The sequence below is a fragment of the Nicotiana attenuata genome, chromosome 5 (assembly GCF_001879085.1).
Source record: "Nicotiana attenuata strain UT chromosome 5, NIATTr2, whole genome shotgun sequence".
NCBI classification, from domain to species: domain Eukaryota; kingdom Viridiplantae; phylum Streptophyta; class Magnoliopsida; order Solanales; family Solanaceae; genus Nicotiana; species Nicotiana attenuata.
The window spans coordinates 11,559,456-11,586,475 of record NC_031993.1 but is presented as its reverse complement, the minus strand read 5'-3'; the positions used below and the strand labels follow the sequence as shown (position 1 = coordinate 11,586,475).

The window sequence follows — 27,020 nt, the reverse complement described above, 5'->3', positions numbered from 1 at the left end:
AGATGGGTCGCTAACGCGGAGCAATGGGGGATTTAACCTTCACTAACACGACCAACTTCTCGCGAATGCGCATGGCTATGGACCTGGGAGGGGGTACTAGGCTAATGTTCTACGCGAACGCAACCATTGGGTCGCGAACACAATGGCCAGGGGGAAAGCCATCGTGAACGCGAAGGACATCTCACGAACGCGAAGGCCAATCGAGCCGCTGCGTATCGTGAATGCGGCAGGCCCTTCGCGAACGCGAAGAAGGATTGACGCTCAGACCTTAAAATATTTCAAACACGGGATTTCACCCTTTTCCCACCATCTTTTCATTAGAGCTCGGCCTAGAGGCAATTTGGAGTAGAAATTTCATCACCCTTTCATAGGTTATTGTACTTTAACTTATTTTCTTCCATTTCCATCATCACCCACTAATTTCTAGCCTTAATCTATGTTCCTTCATGGTAGAAAATTAGGGAATTGAGAAAAATTAAGGGGGGGGGGGGGAGGGGTTCCAAAATGGGATTTAAACCTCAAATTGAGGTCGGATTTTGAAACTAATTACATAATCGGGATCGGGGGTGAATATGTAAATGAGTTTTGGTCCGAATCTCTGGTTTTGACCAAGCGGGCTCAGGATTGACTTTTGTTGACTTTTTGAGAAAAGTGTAAAGATCTTACCTTTATGTATTGTAATTGATTTCCCTAGCACTATATGATATTATTGAGTCAATTTTAGTTAGATTCGATTGGTTTGAAGGCTGATTTTAAAGGAAAGGCTCCGGTAGAGCTTTGATTTGCTTGCGAAGCGAGGTAAGTGTTGGGTCTAACCTTGATATGAGGAAATTAGAAACACTTGAGCTATGTACAATGTGAATTACATGTGTAGCGGCGTATATACGGGGTGACAAGTGTATATACGCCGTCAAAATACTTGTTTCCGTGCTTTTTTATATTTCATTAATTATTTTATTCCATGTCTTAACTGTTACGTACTTTAATTTCTTTCTATACCATGCTTCCATGATTTAATTTCTACTTGCCTTAATTGCCTTACTTGTACACTTTAACTGTCATATATTCGGCTTGTCTTGTTGCTTAGTATAAATTGTAGCACTTCTTAATTTTGTACGAGACTTCCTTTATGGATTTTTTTCCATATTCCTTATTCGTAAAGCTTCTTGTGAATTGATTTGTGGAATTTATTATATTTATTTATTTTTGTTTATGGATCGGATTGCACGCTGCAACAGATGAAATAAAGGAGGATTGATATTGATATGGTGGAATCGGGTTGCGCGCCGCAACAAGTGAAATAAGGGAGGATTATGATATTGATTTTGATTATATGGTAGGATCGGGTTGCGTGCCGCAACGGATTTTACTTGTTATTATTGATATTCATATGGTAAAATAAGGGAGGATCGTATATATACGGTGTGATCAGGTTGCGCGCCGCAACGGTTTGTGTGTTTTGTATTCCTTCTTGTATTGTGTTGGCTTCGGCGTTTTCGTACGGGATTCTGAGGATTGGTATTCCTGGTTTATTGATTTTTGAGGATTGAGTTTAATTTCATAAATTAACTACTTTATTTTCTGTATTCCTTTCCTATTATTATTACTATTATGCGTATTACTTCATCGAGGTTAGGCTCGAAACTTACAAATTACATAGGGTCGGTTGTACTCATACCATGCTCTGCACTTCTTGTGCAGATTTTGGAGTCGATCCCAGCGGCGGTAAGTAGATTGCTCGGATGGAGACTTGAGGTACAGCTGCTCGGCGTTCGCAGCCCTGAAGTCCCTTCTTCCTTATCCTAGTTGTTTATTTCTTTCAGATAGTTTTACTTTCATTCAGAGCATTATCTGTATTATTCTAGTCGATTGTGCAATTGTGACACCAGATATGGGTTGTATCTAGATATTACGGTTGTTATGACTTTTCGCACTTTATTTCAGTTATTTCAGTTTAATTGGTATCAGTTAAATTGTTTTGTTAAAAATGGCTAAAAATTATTCTAACGTTGACTTGTCTCGCAAGTGAAATGTTAGGCGCCATCACGGTCCCGAAGGTGGGGATTCCGGGTCGTGACAATCGGTCCACCCTTTTTATTAAGTAGTTGTTTTTTGTTCGCGAGAAATTTGTGAGATAGCAAGCCTTTTAACCATTTCTGCAGTAGTTTTTTTGACTTGTGAACGTTCATGTCTTAAGAAAAGAGAAATATATGCATTTATTCTTGTACTTAATTATGTGTTGCTTTTCCACCTTATCATCATTTGTAAGAAATCATTAAATCTCTTAGAGATGACGGCCAGAAAGTTCAATTGTACACTTATTACGTTTGCTCTATTAGCTCTGCTAAGCTAATGAAACTTAGAACATTAGAAGAAATCAAGATTATATGGTCCTTTTTCAATATTACATTATCCGACAAGGTTTTAATTTACCTCTGCATTTGGTATAATAAGATTTTTTATTTTTTTTAGAAAAGGGATCTTATTATATATATCACATAATAGCAGAGTTAACAACATTTAGAGTGCCCGATAGGGCATAACCTACTTGGCTATTACAGTCCAATAGCATGTCTTGAAGGACATTTTTGTTTCCAAAAGATACTAGTCTAGAGCAAACATCTTTGTTAACATACTTAACTAGATAAGTCGGGCCTTCATAGTCTGAAGTTAAGGCAGCGGTTACAAAATTAGGGGCATAGTAGATAATATTAAGATCCCCGCCAATGTTGCCACTAAGTGCATCCTTAGCCATCATGTGTGCCGGCTTGTTGGGCTCCCTGAAGATGTGTTGGATTGCCTGAACCTTCACCTGTCTCATTAATAACCTGCACTCATGAACAATATCATTTAGTATTATCATTCCATTATCCAAACAAGTAATAACATCCGCTGAGTCAGTTTCCACTTCTAAGTTGGTCAACCCTTGTTTCTTGGCAATGTAGAGGCCAGTTTTTAAGGCCATAAATTCTGCCTGAAGTGGTGTTGTTCCTGGCAGAGACCCTTGAAAACCAACTACCCATTACCCCATACTGTCTCCGAAGAGGCCACCAAACCCGCAAAGAGATGAGGCCTCTTTAAAGGAACCATCAATATTAAGCTTAATATGACCACTAGACGGCTTAATCCAGTTAATACTTATTGGAATTTTTTGCTTAGTAACAACTTCCTTCTCCGTTAGAAGTTTATATTCCACCGCTAGGTTAAAAGCAATGTGGAGGCTATCCATGTGTGTGTAGTTATTGTATAAGTTGTTATTCCTGTTAATCCAAATGGTCCATATCACTAATGGAAACAATTCTTTCCAACTAATGGTGCCACTTTTTAGGGTAATGTTATGGTCACAAATATTTGTCAACCAACTATTCACGGTATTCCAACTATTTGTATCAATTCCTAAGCGAGACCACAACTGTTTCACTGCCATGCATTCCAAAAAAACATGCCTACTTGTTTTCGTATGAACTTTGCAAAAGGAACATATTGGATCAATGTATATACCAATGTGATGTAAAAAGCTTCTTGTTGGGAGTCTATCATGAAAACATTTCCATAATAAGAATTTCAACTTGTTGGGTCAATTCAGCTCCCAAATCCACATAAAGTCTTTATCATTCTTAGTTTGGTTACCTATTAGGGAGTAGCAAGATTTACTAGGGAAGAGACCATTAGTGTTTAATGACCAAGCTGGGGTATCACATGTTTTAATACTAGGATTTGTGGCCTTTATTTTGTTAATAAGGCTAGGTTGAAGCATCATAGAAAGTTTTGATAAATCCCAATTGTTATTATTCCAGATATCCTTAATAGTTAGGATATTGTCCAATTGAGTTAAAGGACCATGTATACATTGGCGAAGGGGAGGAGTTTGATGGATCCAACGACTATTCCAAACACTTAGGTTTGAAGACTTGTGAGACAGCCATGTAATACCTCTGCTACAAACTTCCCAGCCTTGCATTATACTATTCCAGATAAAGGAAGAATTCTTAGTGGTTTTCCTAGTACTATGGAGGCTTAAAATTATTTTGGCCCAGGGTGAATGAGTGTTATTAAGAAGTTTCCAAGAGAGACTAGCAAGGTTTACTAGGTTTTTACTCTTGGATTTTTGTAACCCTAGCCCACCCTCCTTCCTATTCTTGGTAATATTATCCCACTATATAAGGTGAAGTTTCTTCGAGGTGTCGTTAGTACCCCATATAAAATTGCGCTGAATCTTATCTATATTACTAAGGATCATTGATGGCAAAAGGGTGTATTGCATTATATGATTAGGGAGGGAGTTTAAATATGAAGTAGCCAAAGTACACCTACCTGCCATGTTAAGGCAATTAGATTTCTAAGTAGCCAATCTTGCAAGCATGTTATCAAGCACAAATTGAATGTCCTTGGCTTTAGGTTTCGAGCTAGTAATAGGAAAACCCAAGCATTTCCCAAAAGACTTACTAATGTTAATATTAAGAAACTGTGAGAGGTTTGATTCAGTAGTTTTAGGGCAGTTTTTAGAGGTAATTATTTTAGACTTTGACCTGTTAATGGACTGCCCTGACAGGTAACAAAAAGAGTCTAGGCAATCTTTAATGGCAATTATAATTTTTTCATCAACCTGTGTCATTAAGGTTAGGTCATCCGCAAAAAGAGATGAGATATTTGGTGTTTGTTACTGCCTTGGGTAATAGGATCCCAACAACCTAGATCTACTTTATGATTAATACGGGTGGAAAGCATCTCCACGCAGAGTATAAACAAGTAGGGGGACATAGGGTCCCCTTGTCTAATACCTCTGCTGGGAGTAAAATAACTAGTTCTAGTTCCATTAACCAAGATGGCTATTCTGCTAGTTGAAATACAGTTCATAATGAGTTTAGTGATATTTGGGGGGAATTTGAAAAATCTCAAGGCTCTATAGACAAATGACCATTCCAGACAATCGAAGGCCTTTTCCAGGTCAATTTTTAAAATCATGTTATGTTTCTTACCACGATACTTGTTCATTTTAAGAATTAGCTCTTGAAAAATAATAGCATTATCTGCTTTCCTATTTTTTAGGAAGCTAGCTTGATAGGGACTAATAATAGTATTTAAGAAAGGCTTTAACCGATTAGTAATGATCTTAGTAATAATTTTATAAATAGTATTACATAAGCCTATGGGTCGAAATTTTTTTAAGTTATTGCACTGGGAATCTTAGGAATTAGGCAAAGCAATGTATCATTAATTCCTTCAGGAATTGTACCACTATTGAATTCATCTTGGCAAAGGTTTGTAACTGATTTACATTTTATATTCTAATATTTTTGGAAGAAAAAAGGGTGGAGTCCATCTAGCCCAGGTGCCTTATAAGGTTTGAACGAAAAACACGCTTTTATTATTTCAGAGTTCGTAATGGGATCATCTAATGAGGTTAAATCTAGAATAATAAAACATTTTGGGTCATACTGAATACTTTTCCAATCACTATTTATGTGCTGGGTTGTGAAAGCTTTTTTAAAATATTCTCTTGTATGATTAATGATGGCCTCAGGGTTATCAATCCACATACTTGGTCATTTTTGAAGAAAACAATTTTATTGATCCTTTTCCTATTAGTAGCCATAATATGGAAGAATTTAGTATTTGCATCACCCTCATTTAACCAATGGATTCTAGAGCGAAGCCTCCAGTAATCCTCTTCAATTTTAAGAATGTTATTATAGTCTAGTTTCAGAGAGGATTCCAAAGATTGAAGGAAAGTACTAGAATGATAGGATGGCGAATTTTGAATACCGTTAAGTCTAGCTAGGATACGTCTTTCATTTTTAAAAATGTTTCCAAATGTATTATTTTTCCAGCTGGTGACAGTATCCTTAAATGTGGATAATGCTTGGGGTATAAGAATTATTACACCAATTGTTAGTGACTATGGTTTTGAAGTGAGGGTGTTTGCATCAAAAGGGTTCCAAGCGGAATGGTTTGCCAAATAAATGGCATTGCTTTTGAATAAGGTTAATGAGCAAGGGATTATAGTCAGAATGAGTCTTTGGTAGATGAGTTATAGAAGCATTAGGAAAAATCTGGATCCATTGATCATTACCAAAAACTTTGTCAAGGTGTTCCATAATACGACTATTATTAGCAAATCTACGATTAGACCATGTATACTTACAGCCTTTGTAACCAAGATCTTGTAAATTACAGTAATTAAGACTATTTCGAAGTTTAAAGGCACGTCTACGATTCACATGTCTACCTCCTATTTTATCATTAGCACTAAACACATCATTAAGATCACCACCTACTAGCCATGGTCCATTGTGACTATCTGCTATGTTTTCCATATTTTTCCACATATGATCTCTAATAAAGGCATTAGTACTAGCATATATGGAGGAGAATAACAATTTAAAATTAGTGGGCCGTACCTCAATAGTTGCATGTATTTCATGGTTTCTACGCACAAAGTTGTGAATGTTCACTTTGGTATGGTCCCAAAGTATCACCATGTCCCCAGCTTGGCCATCAGCTGGCACTTCAATCAGCTCAGAAAACTCGAAATCGTTCATCAAGAAGGCATGAGCATGCATTCTGGTCTCAAGGAGGGTAACCATGCATGGCCTGTGGTGAACCATCAACTCCCTAAAATTCCTTCTAAAATTCTCATTATTCCCACCCCTGATGTTCCAGATTATGAAGTTAGTGGTACTAAACATATTAATAGTTTGGGTTGGGTTGTGACCATTCTCCATCCTTTCCCTGGCAGGGGATGAGTTCCCCCTCAGAGATGGCACCAGGATCATCGCTCTGTTCCCCACAGTTGGGTCCTGTGGTGGACGTGTCACGACCCCAGTTCGCCCTCCGTGAACATGTCGTGACGGCACCTAATCCCTACGACTAGGTAAGCCTAACAATGCGGAAACAATATAACTTGCGGAAAATAATAATTAAAAACTGAACAGCTAGAAGAGAACTGTATATAAATGCCGCTTGGCATATAAACCTCAATAACGCGGAAGTCTACGATATCATCCCAAAACCCGAAAACTCACGGGAACACAAGCTAACAGAAAGATAGTATACTGCTCTAACTCCAGAATGTCTAAAACAACAGTAAGAAAGGAAGGCTAACTGCTAAAGCTAGAATAAGATAGAGACTCCTTGGTTTGCGGACGCGGCAGATGTACCTCGAAGTCTCTGCTAGATCTCTCCGCCTCGAGGGTGATACGCCTGGGTAGAGCTACCTGGATCTGTACATGAAAAACATGCGCAGGAGGGGCATGAGTACACCGCAGCGGTACTCAGTAAGTGCCAAGCCTAACCTCGGTTGGGTAGTGACGAGGAATGTCAGGGCCCTACTGAGAATAAACATAATAATAAGTCTTGCAACAGTATGAAATAAACAGAAATAATGAGTACAACTATGAAGTAAGACGGGTTATACAAGGCAACAAATAGCACACGGAGAATAAGGTAACACGGAGTAAAACAACTCAATATCAATACCATCAACGAGGATCTCCCAGGATACCGTCCTGTAGTCCATTTCATCAACTGTCCAAGGAGCTCCCGGGATACCGTCTTGTAGTCCATCATATGAGTATATCCGAAGGATCTCTCGGGATACCTTCCCGTAGTCCAACTATCAATGTGCAGGGGGATCTATCGGGAATCTAACTTGCAGTCCCAAAGTAAACATGCGGGGGAATCTATCGGGAATCGAACCCGCAGTCCCAAAGTAAATATGTAGGGGGATCTATCGGGAATCGAACCCGCAGTCCCAAAGTAAACATACAAGGGGGGGGAGCTACCGGAATCCCACATCCGTAGTCCCAATGTAAATACGCAGTCACAACAAGAAGATATTCAAAAATGAAGTTCAAAAATTCAAGGCAAACAGGTAGTTCTAGCCTAACATGCTTCACGTAGTACAAATAAACAACTTAAGCAAATAGGCAATTTAGATCAACTAAACATGCTTTTCTAAACTAACACAAGCTATAATTGCAAATGGAATAAAGCAGGTAAGAAAGAAACTCTGTCTACATATTTAAGTAAAATCGGATTTTCAACAGTTAGCTCAAGTACGCGCTCGTCACCTCACGTACAAGGCATTCAATTACCATTTATCATATCCTAAGGGGGAGGTCCCCCACACAAGGTTAGACAAGCCACTTACCTCGAACCGGCTCAAAATCAACTAGAAACCACGCTTTTGCCACGAGTATCCGGCTCCAAATGGCCCAAATCTATTCAATTCAATTGCATGTTGTAAATAACTCCTCAAGTAACTGATTCTATAATTAAATTCTAAGCTAGTACGCGAAATTATGTAAAATGACCAAAATTTCCCTTGGGCCCACGTCTCGGAATCGAGTAAAATTTTTATTTCCAGAATCCTCACATCCTCACGAGTCTAACCATATAAAAATTATCCAATTCCGATATCATTTGGTCCTTCAAATCATCATCTTATATTTTTGAAATATTGCACAATTTTTTTCCCAAATTCCATCCCAATTCACGAATAAATGATGAATTCAATGATAGATTCATGTACTCTAGCCAAATCTGAGTTAGAATCACTTACCCCGATGAATTTCTTGAAACACCTTCGAAAAATCGCCAAAATCCGATCTCTCTAGGTCAAAATATCAAATAAAACCCAAAACCTCGTATTTATAGACCACCCCCCAGATTTCCACCTCTGCGGACCGCACAAAAACGACCGCGGCCCGCACCAAACCAGTGCGGTCCGCACAAAAACGACGGCGGCCGCACAGGTCTTGACTACAGTGACAGGCTTTAGTATTGTGGCCATAACTTTCACTATGGATGTCCAAATTATGATTTCTTTATCTTTCTGGAAACTAGACATGAAGGGCTACAACTTTCGTTTTTGAATCATGTCAAAATTCCTTGTAGATAAAAAGATATGAGCTCCCGAATTAGGACCAGTGAAGCAGCCCCCCACCGCGGACCGCACTACATTTTGTGCGGCCGCACAGCCCCCACCGCGGACGCACTGGATTTCGTGTGGACCGCATTGGTGGGTTCTGAGGCCCGCAACTCTTCTGGACCTGCAATGGCTTTGATTTTTTGCCTAAAAACATCCCGGAACTCACCCGAGTCCCGGGACTTCAAACCAATTGCACCAACATAACCTAAAACATCGTTCAAACTTGTTCCAACCTTCGGAACGCTACAAACAACACCAAAACACCTATTTTTCATTGAATTCAACCTTAAGAACTTCAAAAACTCTAAAAACACATTTTCGATCAAAAAGTCTATCAAACCTCGTCCGAATGACCTGAAATTTTACACACACATCCCAAATGACATGACGGAATTACTGCAACTTCTGGAATTCCATTCCGACCCTCGGATCAAAATCTCACTATCGGACCGGAAACTTCAAAAATTTAAACTTCGGCATTTCAAGCCTAAATAAGCTACAAACCTCCAAAACACATTCCGAACACGCTCCTAACCCCGAAATCACCTAACGAAACTAACAGAACTATCAGGTTTCCATTCTGAGGCCGTCTTCACACTGCTCCGACTATGGTCAATTTTCCAACACTTAAGCTCTCATTTAGGGACTAAGTGTCCCAAAACTCTCCGTAACTCAAAATCGAACGTCCAGGCAATTCAAATTAGCATAAATAGACTTGGGGAAAGTAGTTAATAGGGGATCGGGGTGTTAATTCTTAAGTTGACCGGCCGGGTCGTCACATCCTCCTACACTTAAACATTTGTTCGTCCTCGAACGAGCATAGGGACATACCTGAAGTAGTGAAAAGATGAGGGTAATTGTTGCGCATATCCTGCTCGGTGTCCCAGGTCGCCTCCTCGACCGGATGACCCCGCCACTGAACCTTTACTGAAGCAATGTTCTTTGACCTCAACTTTCTGATCTGCCTGTCCAATATAGCCACTGGCTCCTCAACATAGGATAGATCCTTGTCCAACTGGACTGAACTGAAATCCAACACGTGCGATGGGTCATCGTGATATCTTCGGAGCATCGAAACATGAAATACCGGATGAACTCCTGCCAAGCTGGGAGGTAAGGCAAGCTCATAGGCAACCTCCCCAACACGCCTCAATACCTCAAATGGGCCAATAAATCTCGGACTCAACTTCCCTTTCTTCCCAAATCTCATGATGCCTTTTATAGGCGAAACCCGAAGCAGAACCCGCTCTCCAACCATATACGAAACATCACGAACCTTCCTGTCCGCGTAGCTCTTCTGTCTGGACTGGGCTGTACGGAGTCTATCCTGAATCATCTTAACCTTCTCTAATGCGTCCTGAACCAACTTTGTGCCTAATAGCCTGGCCTCACCCGGCTCAAACCAACCCACCGGAGATCTACACCTCCTACCATATAAAGCCTCATACGGTGCCATCTGAATGCTGGAATGATAATTGTTGTTGTTAGCAAACTCTGCCAATGGCAAGAACTGATCCCAAGACCCTCCAAAGTCAATCACACACTCACGGAGCATATCCTCAAGAATCTGAATAGTGCGCTCGGACTGTCCGTCCGTCTGGGGGTGAAATGCTGTGCTCAACTTCACCTGAGTACCTAACTCCTGCTGCATGGCTCTCCAGAACCGCGATGTAAATTGAGTACCTCTGTCTGAAATAATTGAAACTGGAATACCATGCAGACGAATGATCTCCCGGATATAAATCTCCGCCAACCGCTCCGATGAATAAGTGGTACGCACAGGAATGAAATGGGCGGACTTGGTCAGCTGATCCATAATAACCCAATGGCATCAAACTTCTTCAAGGTCCGTGGGAGTCCAGATACAAAGTCCATGGTGATGGGCTCCCATTTCCACTTCGGGATCTCTATCTGCTGAAGCAATCCACCTGGTCTCTGGTGCTCATACTTCACCTGCTGACAATTAAGGCACTGAGCTACAAATCCAACTATATCCTTCTTCATCTGCCTCTACCAATAGTGCTGCCTCAAATCCTGATACATCTTCGCGGCACCCGGATGGATGGAATACGCAAACTGTGGGCCTCCTCTAAAATCAACTCCCTAAGCCCATCGACATTGGGTACACAAACTCGACCCTGCATCCTTAATACTCCGTCATCACCAATGGTCACATCTCGAGCATCGCCATGTAACACCTTGTCCTTGAGTACAAGAAAATGAGGGTCATCATACTGGCGCTCCCTGATACGATCAAACAAGGAAGACCGAGAGACCACACAAGCTAGAACCCGGCTGGGCTCCGAAAGATCCAATCTCACAAACTGGCTGGCTAGGGCCGGAACATCCATCGCCATAGGCCTGTCTGCTGCTGGTAAATAAGCCAAACTCCCCAAACTCTCTGCCCGGCGGCTCAAAGCATCGGCCGCCACATTGGCCTTGCCCGGGTGATACAAGATAGTGATGTCATAATCCTTCAACAACTCCAACCATCTCCTCTGATGCAAATTAAGGTCCTTCTGCTTGAACAGATGCTGCAAACTCCGGTGATCAGTATAGATCTCACAAGGCACACCGTACAAGTAATGACGCCAAATCTTCAAGGCATGAACAATGGCAGCTAACTCAAGATCATGGACAGGATAATTCTTCTTGTGTATCTTCAACTGTCTGGATGCGTAGGCAATATCAAAACTGGGGCTGTAGTCAGGGCTGTCTTGAGCTTCTGAAAGCTCGCCTCACACTCCTCTGTTCACTGAAAAGGAGCAACCTTCTGGGTCAATCTAGTCATAGGGGCTGCAATCGATGAAAACCCCTCCACAAATCGACGGTAGTAGCCCGCCAAGCCAGGGAAACTACGAATCTCTGTAGCTGAGGATGGTCTGTGCCAACTCTGCACGGCCTCTATCTTCTCCGGATCCACCCGAATACCCTCACTCGATACCACGTGGCCCAAGATTGCCACTGAATCCAACCAAAACTCACATATTGAGAACTTCGCATATAACTTCTTTTCCCTCAAAGTCTGAAGCACTATTCTCAGGTGCTGCTCATGATCTTCCCGGCTCCGGGAATACACTAGAATATCATCAATAAAGACAATGACATAAGAGTCAAGATATGGCCGAAATACACTGTGCATCAAATGCATGAAGGCGGCTGGGGCATTGGTCAGCCCAAATGACATAACAAAGAACTCGTAATGACCATACCGAGTCCTGAAGGCAATCTTCGAGATATCTGGCTCCCGAATCTTCAACTGATGGAACCGAAGCGCAAATCAATCTTAGAAAACACCTTGCGCCCTGAAGCTGGTCAAATAGATCATCAATACGAGGCAAAGGATAACGGTTCTTCACTGTAACCTTGTTCAACTGGCGATAATCGATACACATACGCATAGAACCATCCTTTTTTCTTCACAAACAAGACAGGAGCACCCCAAGGTGAAACACTGGGTCGAATAAAACCCTTATCAAGCAATTCCTGTAACTGATCCTTCAACTCAGGAGGAGCCATACGATACAGAGGAATGGAAATGGGCTGAGTGCCCGGCAACAAATCAATACCAAAATCAATATCTCTATTAGGCAGCATGCCCGGAAGATCAGCTAGAAACATATCGGGATAACCCCGTACCACTAGGACTGAATCAACAGAAGGGGTATCAACACTGACATCTCTCACATAAGCTAAATACGCGGCATACCCCTTCTCAACCATACGCTGAGCTTTAAGGAAAGAGATAACTCTACTGGGAGTGTGATCTAAAGTACCACTCCAATCAACACGCAGTATACCTGGCATAACCAGCGTCACGGTCTTGGCGTGACAATCAAGAATAGAATAATGGGGCGACAACCAGTCCATGCCCGAGATGATATAAAAATCAACCATGCTGAGTAACAATAAATCGGCTCTGGTCTCAAAACTACTAAGAGCTACCAAACACGACCGATAGACGCAGTCCACAACAAGAGAATCTCCCACAAGAGTAGAAACATAAACAGGGAAACTCAAGGAAATCCCGAGGTACACACAAATGCGGAGCAAAATAAGAAGACACATAAAAATAAGTGGAGCCTAGATCGAATAGAATCGGTACACCTCTATAACAAACCATGACAATACCTGTGATGAAAGAATCGGAGGCAACAGCCACGGTACGGGCAGGTGGGGTAGCAACCGGGGCTGTAACCATAGCCTGAGAACTCTGCGGGGCACGTTGTGGCTGAGAAGTCTGTGGAGGTGCACTCCTCCCAAGTCTAGGACAATACTTCACCACATGGTGTATGTCACCACACTCAGAGCAACCTCGCGACTGACGTGGCAGTGGAAACTGTGCGGTAGGGGTACTCCAAGGCCCCTGAACACCTGAAACTCTGTGTGAAATCTGAGATGCAAACTGAGCTGACTGACCCATAAAACCTCTACCATGCCGTACTCTTCCTCCAAAATAAGGACCAGCGGGTCTCTCCAATCTACGAGGTCTACTCACTCCTCTATACTCTCCCTCCGGACCTCGTCTGTCCTCTCTCTCCTGGACCCACCTGTCCCCTACTCGGCGAGAGGTCCTCACCACCCGCTGAACCGGGACCACAGGCTGTGTCGCCATGACACCTGGAACCTGACCAATGGAAACTTGCTGCTCTGGAGTGGGGGCGGCGGGAGTCTGGGTCCCTCCCCCGATCTGTGAAGTAGTCGGTACAACCTGAATCAATCCCGCCTGAATCAACGTACCAAACATGCTCAGGAACTGTGCCAAAGTCTCTTGAAGAGCTGGAGTAGTAGTAGCCATAGGCGTGTCAGGTGCCTGAACTCCGGCTGGATCTGTTGATGGTACCTCGGCGGCAGCTCGCGCAGGTGCTCTCGCTACACCATGTGCGCGTCCTCGGCCTCTACCCCGGCCCCGGCCTCTGACGGCTACAATAGGGGGCGCGGGTGCCTGATCATCTCGAGTAGCACGTGTCCTCACCATCTGTGAGAGAATAGAAGGCAGAAGTTCAAGATTGTGATGTCAAAAATCTCGCACGACAGGGAATCAAATGAAGTAAAATTTTCCTAACGGTTACATAGCCTCTCGTAAATAAGTACAGACGTCTCCGTACCGATCAGCGAGACTCTAATAAACCGGCCTGTGTTCCGTGACTCCTATGAACCTAGAGCTCTGATACCAACTTGTCACGACCGCAGTTCGCCCTCCGTGAACATGTCGTGACGGCACCTAGTCCCTACGATTAGGTAAGCCTAACAATGCGGAAGCAATATAACTTGCGGAAAATAATAATTTAAAACTGAACAGCTAGAAGAGAACTGTATATAGGTGTCGCTTGGCATATACAACTCAATAACGCGGAAGTCTACGATATCATCCCAAAACCCGAAAACTCACGGGAACACAAGCTAAAAGAAAGATAGTATACTGCTCTAACTCCAGAATGTCTAAAACAACAGTAAGAAAGGAAGGCTAACTCCTAAAGCTAGAATAAGATAGAGACTCCTTGGTCTGCGGACGCGGCAGATGTACCTCGAAGTCTCTACTAGATCTCTCCGCCTCGAGGGTGATACGCCTGGGTAGAGCTACCTGGATCTGCACATGAAAAAACATGCGCAGAAGGGGCATGAGTACACCACAACGGTACTCAGTAAATGCCATGCCTAACCTCGGTTGGGTAGTGACGAGGAAGGTCAGGGCCCTACTGAGAATAAACATAATAATAAGTCTTGCAACAGTATGGAATAAACAGAAATAATGAGTACAACTATGAAGTAAGACAGGTTATACAAGGCAACAAATAATACACAGAGAATAAGGTAACACGGAGTAAAACAACTCAATATCAATACCATCAACGAGGATCTCCCAGGATACCGTCCTGTAGTCCATTTCATCAACTGTCTAAGGAGCTCTCGGGATACCGTCCCGTAGTCCATCATTTGAGTATATCTGAAGGATCTCCCGGGATACCGTCCCGTAGTCCAACTATCAATGTGCAGGGGGATCTATCGGGAATCTAACCTGCAGTCCCAAAGTAAATATGCGGGGGAATCTATCGGGAATTGAACCCACAGTCCCAAAGTAAATATGTAGGGGGATCTATCGGGAATCGAACCCGCAGTCCCAAAGTAAACATACAAGGGGGGAGCTACCGGAATCCCACATCCATAGTCCCAATGTAAATACGCAGTCACAACAAGAAGATATTCAGAAATGAAGTTCAAAAAAAAAATACAAGGCAAACAGGTAGTTCTAGCCTAACATGCTTCACGTAGTATAAACAAAGCAACTTAAGCAAATAGGCAATTTAGATCAACTAAACATGCTTTTCTAAACTAACACAGGCTATAATTGCAAATGGAATAAAGCAGGTAAGAAAGAAACTCAGTCTACATATTTAAGTAAAATCGGATTTTCAACAATTAGCTCAAGTACACGCTCGTCACCTCACGTACAAGGCATTCAATTACCATTTATCATATCCTAAGGGGGAGGTCCCCCACACAAGGTTAGACAAGCCACTTACCTCGAACCGGCTCAAAATCAACTAGAAACCACGCTTTTGCCACGAGTATCCGGCTCCAAATGGCCCAAATCTATTCAATTCAATTGCATATTGTAAATAACTCCTCAAGTAACTGATTCTATAATTAAATTCTAAGCTAGTACGCGAAATTATGTAAAATGACCAAAATGCCCCTTGGGCCCACGTCTAGGAATCGAGTAAAATTTTTATTTCCAGAATCCTCACATCCTCACGAGTCTAACCATATAAAAATTATCCAATTCCGATATCGTTTGGTCCTTCAAATCATCATCTTATATTTTTGGAATATTGCACAATTTTTTTCCCCAAATTCCATCCCAATTCACGAATAAAATGATGAATTTAATGATAGATTCATGTACTCTAGCCAAATCTGAGTTAGAATCACTTACCCCGATGAATTTCTTGAAACACCTTCGAAAAATCGCCAAAATCCGAGCTCTCTAGGTCAAAATATCAAATAAAACCCAAAATCTCGTATTTATAGATAACCCCCAGATTTCCACCTCTGCGGACCGCACAAAAACGACCGCGGTCCGCACCAAACCAGTGCGGTCCGCACAAAAACGACGGCGGCCGCACAGGTCTTGACTGCAGTGATAGGCTTTAGTATTTTAGCCATAACTTTCGCTACTGATGTTCAAATTATGATTTGTTTAGCTTTCTGGAAACTAGACACGAAGGGCTACAACTTTAGTTTTTGAATCATCTCAAAATTTCTTGTAGATAAAAAGATATGAGCTCCCGAAGTAGGACCAGTGAAAAAGCCCCCTACCGCGGACCGCACTACATTTTGTGCAGCCGCACAGCCCCCACCGCGGACGCACTGGATTTCGTGCGGACCGCATTGGTGGGTTCTGAGGCCTGCAACTATTCTGGACCTGCAATGGCTTTGATTTTTGGCCTAATAACATCCCGGAACCTACCCGGAACTCACCCGAGTCTCCGGGACTTCAAACCAATTGCACCAACATAACCTAAAACATCGTTCAAACTTGTTCCAACCTTCGGAACGCTACAAACAACACCAAAACACCTATTTTTCATTGAATTCAACCTTAAGAACTTCAAAAACTCTAAAAACACATTTTCGATCAAAAAGTCTATCAAACCTCGTCCGAATGACCTGAAATTTTACACACACATCCCAAATGACATGACGGAACTACTGCAACTTCCGGAATTCCATTCCGACCCTCGGATCAAAATCTCACTATCGGACCGGAAACTTCAAAAATTTAAACTTCGGCATTTCAAACCTAAATAAGCTACGGACCTCCAAAACACATTCCGAACACGCTCCTAACCCCGAAATCACCTAACGAAACTAAAGAAACCATCGGATTTCCATTCTGAGGTCGTCTTCACACTGTTCCGACTATGGTCACTTTTCCAACACTTAAGCTCTCATTTAGGGACTAAGTGTCCCAAAACACTCCGTAACTCAAAACCGAACGTCCCGGCAAATCAAATTAGCAGAAATAGACTTGGGGAAAGCAATTAATAGGCGATCGGGGCGTTAATTCTTAAGACGATCGGCCGGGTCGTCACACTGCTCCATCTAACCCGGGTCCCATATGTAATTTGCTAAGTTCCCGAGTGTGCCCTCAACCTTAGTCTTTTGGTCATTTTGATTCATAACATGTACCATCTCCATTTCATTTCAAGAACAATTACTACTAAAGGTAAAATGAGGAAAAAACAATTGATTATGTCTTAAACTTGTAAACTAATAAATAATTTGAGATAACTAATTTTAGAAATTATGACTAGAGTATGAAGCTAATTATTAATAAGTCTATAAATAGAAAAAAAAAAGTGTGGTTCATTTGAACACTTGACATTGTGAAGAGTTTGGTACACTACTATTCCACGATTATTTTTCAAAATCAGTTTTTTGACTCCTTCCTTCAATCAAGTTCCAAGAAAATCACAGGCTCTCTCCTTCTGACTCCACGTTACTAATTTTCCTGAATTGCAAATCCTCATTCTTCAATTATTCTTTTAAATATATTTTCCCCATATAATCTGATTAAATGATAATCAAATTTTTGTGTCGCACTCCTTTTCTTTCCTATGTCACCTCCTCAAGAACTTCATTTTTTAGCTCAAAACGTCACTTCTTCTCTAATCATCCGACAACAGTCATCAGTTTCTGCAAAAATCAAGGTGACCCTTGTTCTATTTTTCTATATGGAATATACCATTTTCTGAAATTTTTTATCTTGTCTAAATTCAACCAATTATTGTCATTAATTTAGCTAAATTGTCCAAGATTAGGCTCTATTTTATCATTTTTTCTAAATTACTACCTGGTACTTGACGTGGTAGGAGGTGGCAGGTGTGCAGTAAAATTAGCGGAGGTGCATCTAAGCTGGAACCGGTCATCAAAAATAAAATTGTCAGCTTTTTATAAGTTTAACCAATTATTGTGAATATTTTAGCCAAATTGTCCAAGATTAGGCTCTATTTTATCAGTTTTTTAATTATTATCCGGTATTTGTGCGGGTGGGAGGTGAAATTAGTTAAGATGTGCGCAAATTGTCGAGGACAGTGGCTATCAGACAAAAATTGTTAGCTTTTTGCAAGTGTAACCATTTATTGTGAATATTTTAGGCAAATTTTCCAAGATTAGGTTCTATTTTTATTTCTTTAATTGACCCTTTTGTGTTTTTTTAAGTTTTGAACAAGCCTAACCAATTTATTTTTGTGACTATTTTTAGGCAAATTGACCAAGATTAGGTGTAGTATTTACCTACACACAAGGTCCTCAGTGAGTTGCTCTGTAACTCCAGCAATGGCAAGGGAGAAGGAAATGGAACAAGTGGATAGAATATTAGATGCAAAAGAGGATGACCATGGTGGGGTAACAGTGGAAATGACTAATGAGCCCTTGGACCCTTCTGTCTTTGCTTCTTTGCTTAGAGCCTCACTTTCTCATTGGAGACAACAGGTATTACTAATATGTATATTTTGTTTTTGGTTATTTACTTTTATGACGGTGGTGTTCGGGCCAGCTCATACGCACTTCGAGGCTTGGGTGGGAAGAAATCTTTTGCCTCCTATGGGATTTGAACCTGAACATAGATATTTTGTTTTTGGTTACTATTCAGATTCTATTTTCAAATTTCACTCAAGTTCTTGATCATATCTTGTAGGATTCCCCTTAGTCGTGAATAAGTTGAGAAAAGATTCTTTTTTCAGGTTCAAATCCTAGCTGAGGCAAAAAATACTAGTAGTTGATTTCTTCCCTAAGTCTTGGTGAGCAGAGTTATTCGTAGCCTGTGTTGATGGGAGGTTGCAGGTATCCGGTGGAATAATTGAGGTGGGCGATTGATGGCCCAAACACCATGTTTTGAAAAAAGAAAAATTCTTTTGTTGTCTGTCCTACTTCATTGTAAGTGGTCCAGGGTTTTGAATGGTGTCTCCTCACCCTAAAGTAACAATAAAGTTGGAAAAAGGTTCTTTTATCATAACATATAATACTGTTGATGATTTATATTTTCCTTTTTATCCTGCTAGGTTTGTCCTCTGAGGCAAAAAATGATTTCCTTTCATACACATGTTTATTTAATTTCTTTGTATGGCTCCTAAACATCTTAGATTTTTTATTGTTGCTCCTGGACATCTTAGTTATCACAAATTTAGGATTGTTATACCGCATGACCGTAGTAATGCTGAACTGCATAGAGGTTTAAGAGGTATCGGGGTAGGGCCGCAGGGGCGGATCCAGGATTTAAAGTTTATGGGTTTTTATAGCAACCTTAAGTAGATATACAATAAATAACTGGGTTCATAATAAAAAATTTATGAATATTTAGTGAATTTTTTAACACATATACAGGGTATGTACAAAAGCTACTGGATTCACGGGAACCCACATGTAATAGGCTGGATCCGCCCCCTAGGGGTGGAGGGGTACATCTGCATGCTGGATTGTTAGCAATACGTCCTTTTTTTATGGAGTAAGTAGAAGGAAAAAAAGAATACTCTGTGTGTTACCATGAGGCTATTAATTGAACATCACACTGAGCTGATTTCGATGTTGATCTTATGATGTTATCTATTGTGCATATTGCGACTTCATCCTTTGGAATATGTTGCATAACATCTAGTATACACTCCGTTGAACACCAGATCATTCATGTGCTAAAAGTAGGAAGTGGTGATTGAATAATGTTGTGTCACACTGTCACTTGACATGGCCAAATTCTGGGCTCCATATCTAAACTGTGAGGAAACATGAGTCTACTAAGAGTTACCTGTCTTTTGAAAAGGCTGATTGTACTGTCATGCTTATATGGATACTATTGGAAAAAGAGAACAGTTCTAAGTTTGCAGGGTGATGATTACCTTTAGATTGGGCTTCTGAATTTCTGTGCATTAAATTTTGATTCAAATTCCATCCTTGATAATAGGTGGACATGCTTGCAGGGTAAAAGAGGTGTTTGGATCAAGTTACCTATTGAGCTTGTAACGCTTGTTGAACCTGCTGTTAAGGTAAGTTTGTGGCTCTTCTTGATGATTAAATTATATTGGTCCTGTCTCAATTTCTGATACAATTATCCTGTTTCTTTGTAGGAAGGATTTTATTACCACCACGCAGAACCAAAATACTTGATGCTTGTGAATTGGCTCCCTGGAACTGCTAACACTATTCCGGCAAATGCCACACATAGAGTGGGTATTGGTGCTTTTGTCATCAATGAAAGGAATGAGGTATATTTTGGTGTTACTGATTCTGCCTAATGGTCATGTATATAAGCACTCAGTTTTGTTGGGAAAGCTAGAATAGAGACCGATCATTATAATACATTAAGGAAAGAACAACTACAATCTGCTTCATCATGGAGGGGCTTCCAATTTTAGTGGGGATTAGATTGATGAGCCATTTTTGTTCAGTATGCACCTCAAAAGTACATGATTGTATGTGTTTATTTCATTAATTGGATACATAGATAATGTTACTATTCATAAAAAAAAGAGCACAAATGACGGTCAACTGAAGATTTTCTTTCGCTTTAGTTTCCTTAATACCTTGTTGTTGTTGTTGTTACCACTTGTTGCCACTGATTCTTTTCATCTTGTATTTACCCGAGGGTCTATTGGAAACAACTTCTCTGCCCCTAGGTAAGAGTAAGGTCTGGGTACACACTACCCTTCCCAGACCCCACTTGTGGGAACTCACTGGGTTTGTTGTTGTTGTTGTTGTTACTGAACAAGAAAACGAGTAACAATAAGATCTGATCTACAGAAATCATAGTCCGTCAGATCAAAGAAGTTACATGGCTTCTTTTGAAGAAGAAGACGGTTTCATTGTTATTTGGCAAGTCTGCAATATGTTCATGATTGGTCGAGATTTGTGTCCAACGTGAGTATCATGGATGTTATAGAATTAATTGGCCAAAATTACTTTATAGAGGGGAAAATTAGGTACATGGTCGCAGACTCGCAGGTGGGGGATTCCAAAGGGAAATTAGGTACATGTGGGCAGATTGGGAAGATGCTACTCTGGGTATGAGGATGTGTAATGAGGGACCTTGTAAGGTGAGATTTCAGTAACCTTACTCCAGTCCTGCAAACTGATGTTCTGTAGTCGAGGTTGCCAGAAAAAGAGCGCATTCTGTGTTTGGGGAGTTTAACTGATAGAACCAGGGACTTACGAGACTGAGAGACGGGTTATCCTCAAGGCAAGTTCAAGTCAATTCCTCGTACAGATGATTTCTCAAGAGAAGCAGAAGGGACTCTCCTTCCGAGTCTGTTTACGATCCCAAAAGAAGGAGTTCTTCTGTATGGAAGGCAGCACGTAAATAGTGATTTTTTGCGCAAGCCTACCAGTGAAACTTATCCACTATGCCTCTACCACCAAATCATGTAATTTGCTTGATAGCCTACTTGGAGTCATTCAGGTGATTTCCAAAACAGTGAAGCATCTGCTTTCTTGCTGCAAAATAGGAGAATTGAGATTAAAAGGGGGAAAACCTGGATCTGCACCTCATGCAGTAAAGATAGTTTGAAGGAAAATGAACTGGAGCTTCTGAAGAATGAAATAATCTATATCCCATATCTTTTTTTTAAATTTATTCTGTGGAGTTTACGCTATATCTCTATTAGGATAGTAATTGGGTAAACTTTTTGGAGAGTCTCTTTTTATAAGCTTTATCTGATTTGTGTACCCCCGCTTGTGGGATTATACTGGGTTGTTGTTGTATTATCTGATTTGTGTACCCTTCTCTAGGGGTAGTCATTACCTTTAGCTATCATGGAATATTGCTTATCCAAAATAAATATTAATTAATAAATAAATAAGTAAAGATAACATAATAAGCTCTATACGGATGTTGAATTAATTTTATGAGTTTTTGCATAATTGCAAAGGATGAAAATGAGAAGAATGGGTCATTGTTGCAGAATCCTTATCCTAGCTGCTCCATATTAACCTCTATCCACAGCTTTGATGTGTGTTTGCATGTGCCGATCGGTATTCTCTGCCAATATATTTAGTCAGATAACTTGTTGTTTCTTCCTAAAGGTGAATGAATTAGTTAACTTGGAAGTTAACTAGACTTAATTACCAAATATAGGACAGAATTGCTATTTGCACCAAAGACAGAAGCAGAAGGTAGAGAGATAGAAAACAGACAGTTAAAGATAGCAAAATGTTGTAGATAAGTGACTGTAGGGAGAGAATGCCTGAGATGTGCCAAAACTTGTATATCACTATATCTCAAGGTTATATTCACGGAGCATTAATGAAAACTAACGGTACTTATCTAGTGAAATCGAATATATATAACATCACTGAAATAATTTCTCCATACAGACTGATTATTCAGTGTGGGTTGCATGAAGATATCTTCTCGTACGTATGGCACCTCAGGTTTTTATACCTCTATTTTCTTTCAATTTCCATTGTTAGTATACGGACCACCTTACTCCACCTCCTCTCTGCCCACTTGAGCCATTTTCAGTTTTCTTTTTATTTCTGGAAAAGGGTTTTTCTTTCTCCACGTACATAATACTGATAGTATTCAGTTTACATTTATTTCTGTACGTAATAGTATCTATCTGGCTATATATGTGGTTAGTACATGTTAGTTATTCGAGTACTTGTAGTAATAATTTCTTTAAAATCTTAGGTGCTAGTTGTCCAAGAAAAGAACGGACGATTCCGTGGAACCGGTGTGTGGAAGTTTCCTACAGGAGTTGTTGATGAGGTATGTTTGGATGATAAATTCTGTGGCATATAAGAAAGTCAAATTAAATGAAATGGAGGGGGAAAAAAACAAAAGTATCCGCTGCAAGAATAGCTGCAGTTATGTTGACGTTTTATTCACAGGGTGAAGATATATGTGATGCAGCTGTCAGGGAAGTAAAAGAAGAGACAGGGGTGAGTGAGAATTCCGATGAAATTTCTTATTTTTAAATTTAAAAACTAGTTATTCCATATTCTAGTTTGTTTCAGGATTTAGTAACAACACTCACTTTGTATCCATTGATACAGGTTAATGCAAAATTTGTAGAAATACTGGCATTCAGGTTGTCTTTCACTTAAAAGTAGTTTAAGTTTCCATTATATCTTTAATGTGTGATTACATTCTTGATAATATGTATGTATAATCTTGGTGGTTATGCTCTTGTTCCCTTCTGATTGTGGAATGCCTACAACATAGTTATTGAGAGGATCACGATGTTAGTAAATGCTTCAGTCATCTTCTTTTTACATGAGTGTGAAACCTTTTGTTGTCCATGTAAAACCTTTTATTGTCCCTTACATGTTCGGTCTGTTACCGTTTCTGCATTTTAGACTAAGATGCTTAGTTTGTGTTTGAAAGATGATGTTATTAAATTGCAGGCAAAGCCACAAATCATTCTTTGACAAGTCAGATCTATTCTTTGTCTGCATGCTACAACCTCTCTCCTTTGATATCCAGAAGCAGGACGCAGAAATAGAGGCAGCCCAGGTATCAGATCTAGGACTTCCTATGTCAATGCTGCTAAAAATAATCATACCCGAGGCTTTACCATTTTCTGTTTTCCCTTAACAAACATCTTTTTCCTCATCTGGCAAATCTTGCATTCTTTTTGAAGTGTTTTTAGCTCCGTTCTTGTCAGTTTGATGTCGGACAAAGTAATCAAGTAGAAACAGGTGACATGAGCTTTAATTGAGATGAAGTGAGAAAATTAACTTGGATCCATCTAACTTGCTCTTAGAAAATTATATGCAAACTTGTAGATTGGCATAGTTAAATTGCGCTAAATTAGCAGTTCCCAGCTCCACGCTCCACGCCCCACGCTCCACGCTCCACGCTCATGTTTTTTTCTATCCTATTCTGTATTTTTCTACTTGCAGTGGATGCCATTTGAACAATATGCAGCTCAACCGTTTGTCCATGGACATGAGCTTCTAAGATACATTTCTGACATATGCTCGGCGAAGATGGAGGGCAGGTATACTGGATTCTCCTCAGTTCCTACAGTGACCAGTTTTTCTCAGAAGAATACCTATTTGTACATGAATGGCAATGTTAGAACAACCGGCAGCGACGACTCCTAATGTGAGAGGAAGCTAAAAATTGATTTTCCCTCCCCCAAAGGGGAAAAGGAAGAAATATGGATACGAAGTTTGATTCACTGTGACTTCAATGAGGTTTATAAAGGTTCAATTCTTTTATATTATGATGTAATAACATGAGAACAATGAGATCCAAAGTGTTCAGTGATGGAAGTACTGGCTTTCAGATTATATTTTTGAAGCTGTAGACAATGCAATAAGTGTACAAGAATTATTTGTGTATTTATGTTTGTTTGATTGGTCTTTGGAAGAGGGGGAGCCTTGGAGCAACGGTAAAGTTGTCTCCGCATGACCTATATAGGTTACGGATTCGAGCCATGGAATCAGACACTGATGCTTGCATCAAAGTAGGCTGCCTACATCACACCTCCTAGGGTGCGGCCCTTCCTTGAACCTTACATAAACGCGGGATACTTTGTCCATCGGGCTGCCTTTTTTTGCTTGGTCTTTGGAACTCTCTTCTACTTATTGAAGTGTCACACGGAGATATCTAAACTTGGTGTATTTCGTTGAAACCGCTATAAATTTCTAGAGATACAAAAAGGAAAAGAAATGAAGTAGAATCAAATCTAGTCAAACTAAAACTATATTTAAGATGCAAATTAGAGATTGAACCACTAAGCATTTGTGTATAGCCTATTGCCTAAGCTTTGTTGGTCCAGGTTACTCGATACTTGTATTGACAAGAAGTAACAAATACTCAGTGAAATAATCGAAGTGATTTTAAGTTGACCGAGACATCAATATTATCGGGGAAAAAAACATTTGTATAGGCCTATACGTTGTTATTATTTAGTGCTTCTACCTAAAATGACATATTTTAGAATGGGAACATTGTATTAGAGTTGAAAATAAATTGCAAATAGAAACCACATTTATATGTGCACATTGGAGACCAGTTTTCCTTTTTTATCTAATCCATACATAAATAGATTGGATATAAAGAAGAATTGAATCATATGGAATGTAAGTGATTAAGCTCAGAGTATGACTAGGCACTAAATTGATTTTGAAACGAACACCATAATAAGTTGTGTGGGCAATGGTGGACACTTTTGCTCATTGTGTTTCTGCTAGGAAAACGACTTTTCCAAATAGACACGTGCAACAAAGCATAAGTTCGAAATTTTGTATTCCACATATTTAATAGAATTTACGGATAATTTCATAAACCTCTCCTCACGTTTCGCTCCATCACACTGACCTCTCTTATGATTTTGGATATTACACTTACGTCCGTTATTTGATATTTTTGTAACACTTCTTTTAACCTAATATTTTAATGGAGACAAAATACATTATAACAAATCTGCCCTTTTTTAAGATTCTATTTTATATAATTAATATTGTGATAATTTTTAAGAATAGTACTGAATAAGGTATATTCGTAATGCTGAGATTTCTTATGCTAGAATTATCTTTATCAACTGTTTGGTTTGGTGCATTAAAAATAACATGCATTGCTTATTTTTAATATAAATTATTTGTTTACAAAAATACCTTCCACATTCTTTGAAAAGCATTTGAAAATGGTTTTGAAAGGTGAATTCTATCTTTATGTATATATTTATTCATGTATTAAAAATCATGGTAATGTTAATTCACATTTTGCTATAGGTCTCACGAGTCATGAGCAGGTTTAGTAGAGTCTCGCGGATCGGTACGGAGACGTCTGTATTTATCCTCGAGAGGCTGCAGAACCTTTAGGAAAAACTTCACATTCTTGAACTCTTATCGTGCGTCCTTGATTCAGCTTGAAATGTAACTCTTTGAATTCCTTCCACGCGTTCGTATGCGCGCATGAGCGCTCAGTATCAGATATGCGTCGATGGCTTGTGATTCCCTGATGAGGGGCGAGATGTGATCTCTGTGTGTTGATGTTGGGCCAGTTTGGAGGACTTGAGGCCGGATTTTGCCTATAGCTTGAGCCCTGAGCTGTTGATTGCGCGAGCGCGTATTTTTGGATCTATATGTTCGATTGTGTCCCTATTAAGGGAAGTGATGACTGGATAGTTACGTGATGAGTGTGATGTGACTGCGAGATGTGTTCATATGAATTGAATGAGACGAGAAGAGTCTGCTTTGGGGCAGCAAGAACTATCTGTTGCTTGATATCCATCGTGATCTGATGTATAGCCCCGAGTTGTGGGTGTGATGAAGGATCTTTTCATGTTGCCTAGTTGGGAAGTGAAGTAAATTTCACGTTGTGATATGAGTTCAGACTCAGGAAGATTAAATGACTGCGTAATGTTTTTGACGGTGGAAGGTTATAAAGAGATGTTAGTTTGAGGCTAAGCAGGTGGGTTATCTCCTGCGGAGTGTTCCGAAGTTTGTGCGATCCTTATGTTGTTGTTGGAAGATCTCCTTTACCAGTGAATATGTGTGTTACAATTTGAATTTTGATCGCTTAAGAGAGTGGGCTTGACTGTTACGAGGGTGAATGCGAGAATTGCAGAAGATTTGAAGTACTAGATGATCTGTGTTGCACGAGCTTATGAGGAATTAGTTCAATCTCACTACGGTATAATGGCAGTAATAGAGTATATTCATTGTGAGTTATTGTGTGTTTTGATCTATGGCTTCGAGCCAAGTGGGGGAGTCTGCTATTGATTAGTTGATTGCACGGTTATGTGCTATGATGGTTCCAGTTTGAGGCGTATTTGTGAATCAGTTATGGCTTACGGAGGTTGAGGCCGGGGATGACTCGAGTAAAGGAAATTTCAATAAAGGTTATGTCATGCTTTATGGGTGTATGAGAATCGTGGAATGACTTGAGTTGTTAGTAGTAAAGGATGTACGGTGCCTAGAACAGGAAGTTGCTTGGTTGCATTAAGGTGAAGTTACACTCTGCGGTGTCGGAATGCTAATGAGGCACAAGTTGTTTGGTTCATTTAATCAGTCTAATTGCGGTTTGAGTAAAGTGGATAACTCTCGAGAGTGGTTCTAATGGGTTCAAGATTTTACATGT

General features: G+C 40.3%; 1 protein-coding gene across 1 annotated transcript; it reads left to right on the top strand.

Annotated features, from left to right (window-relative positions):
- Positions 17,320–24,274, top strand: LOC109225310 (nudix hydrolase 2-like). Its single transcript, XM_019389931.1, has 9 exons — positions 17,320–17,646; positions 18,201–18,430; positions 19,912–19,977; positions 20,059–20,196; positions 22,617–22,694; positions 22,817–22,867; positions 22,982–23,016; positions 23,333–23,441; positions 23,831–24,274. Exons 1-9 carry the CDS (start codon positions 17,514–17,516, stop codon positions 24,032–24,034), a joined length of 1,044 nt encoding a protein of 347 aa, XP_019245476.1. The 5' UTR covers positions 17,320–17,513; the 3' UTR covers positions 24,035–24,274.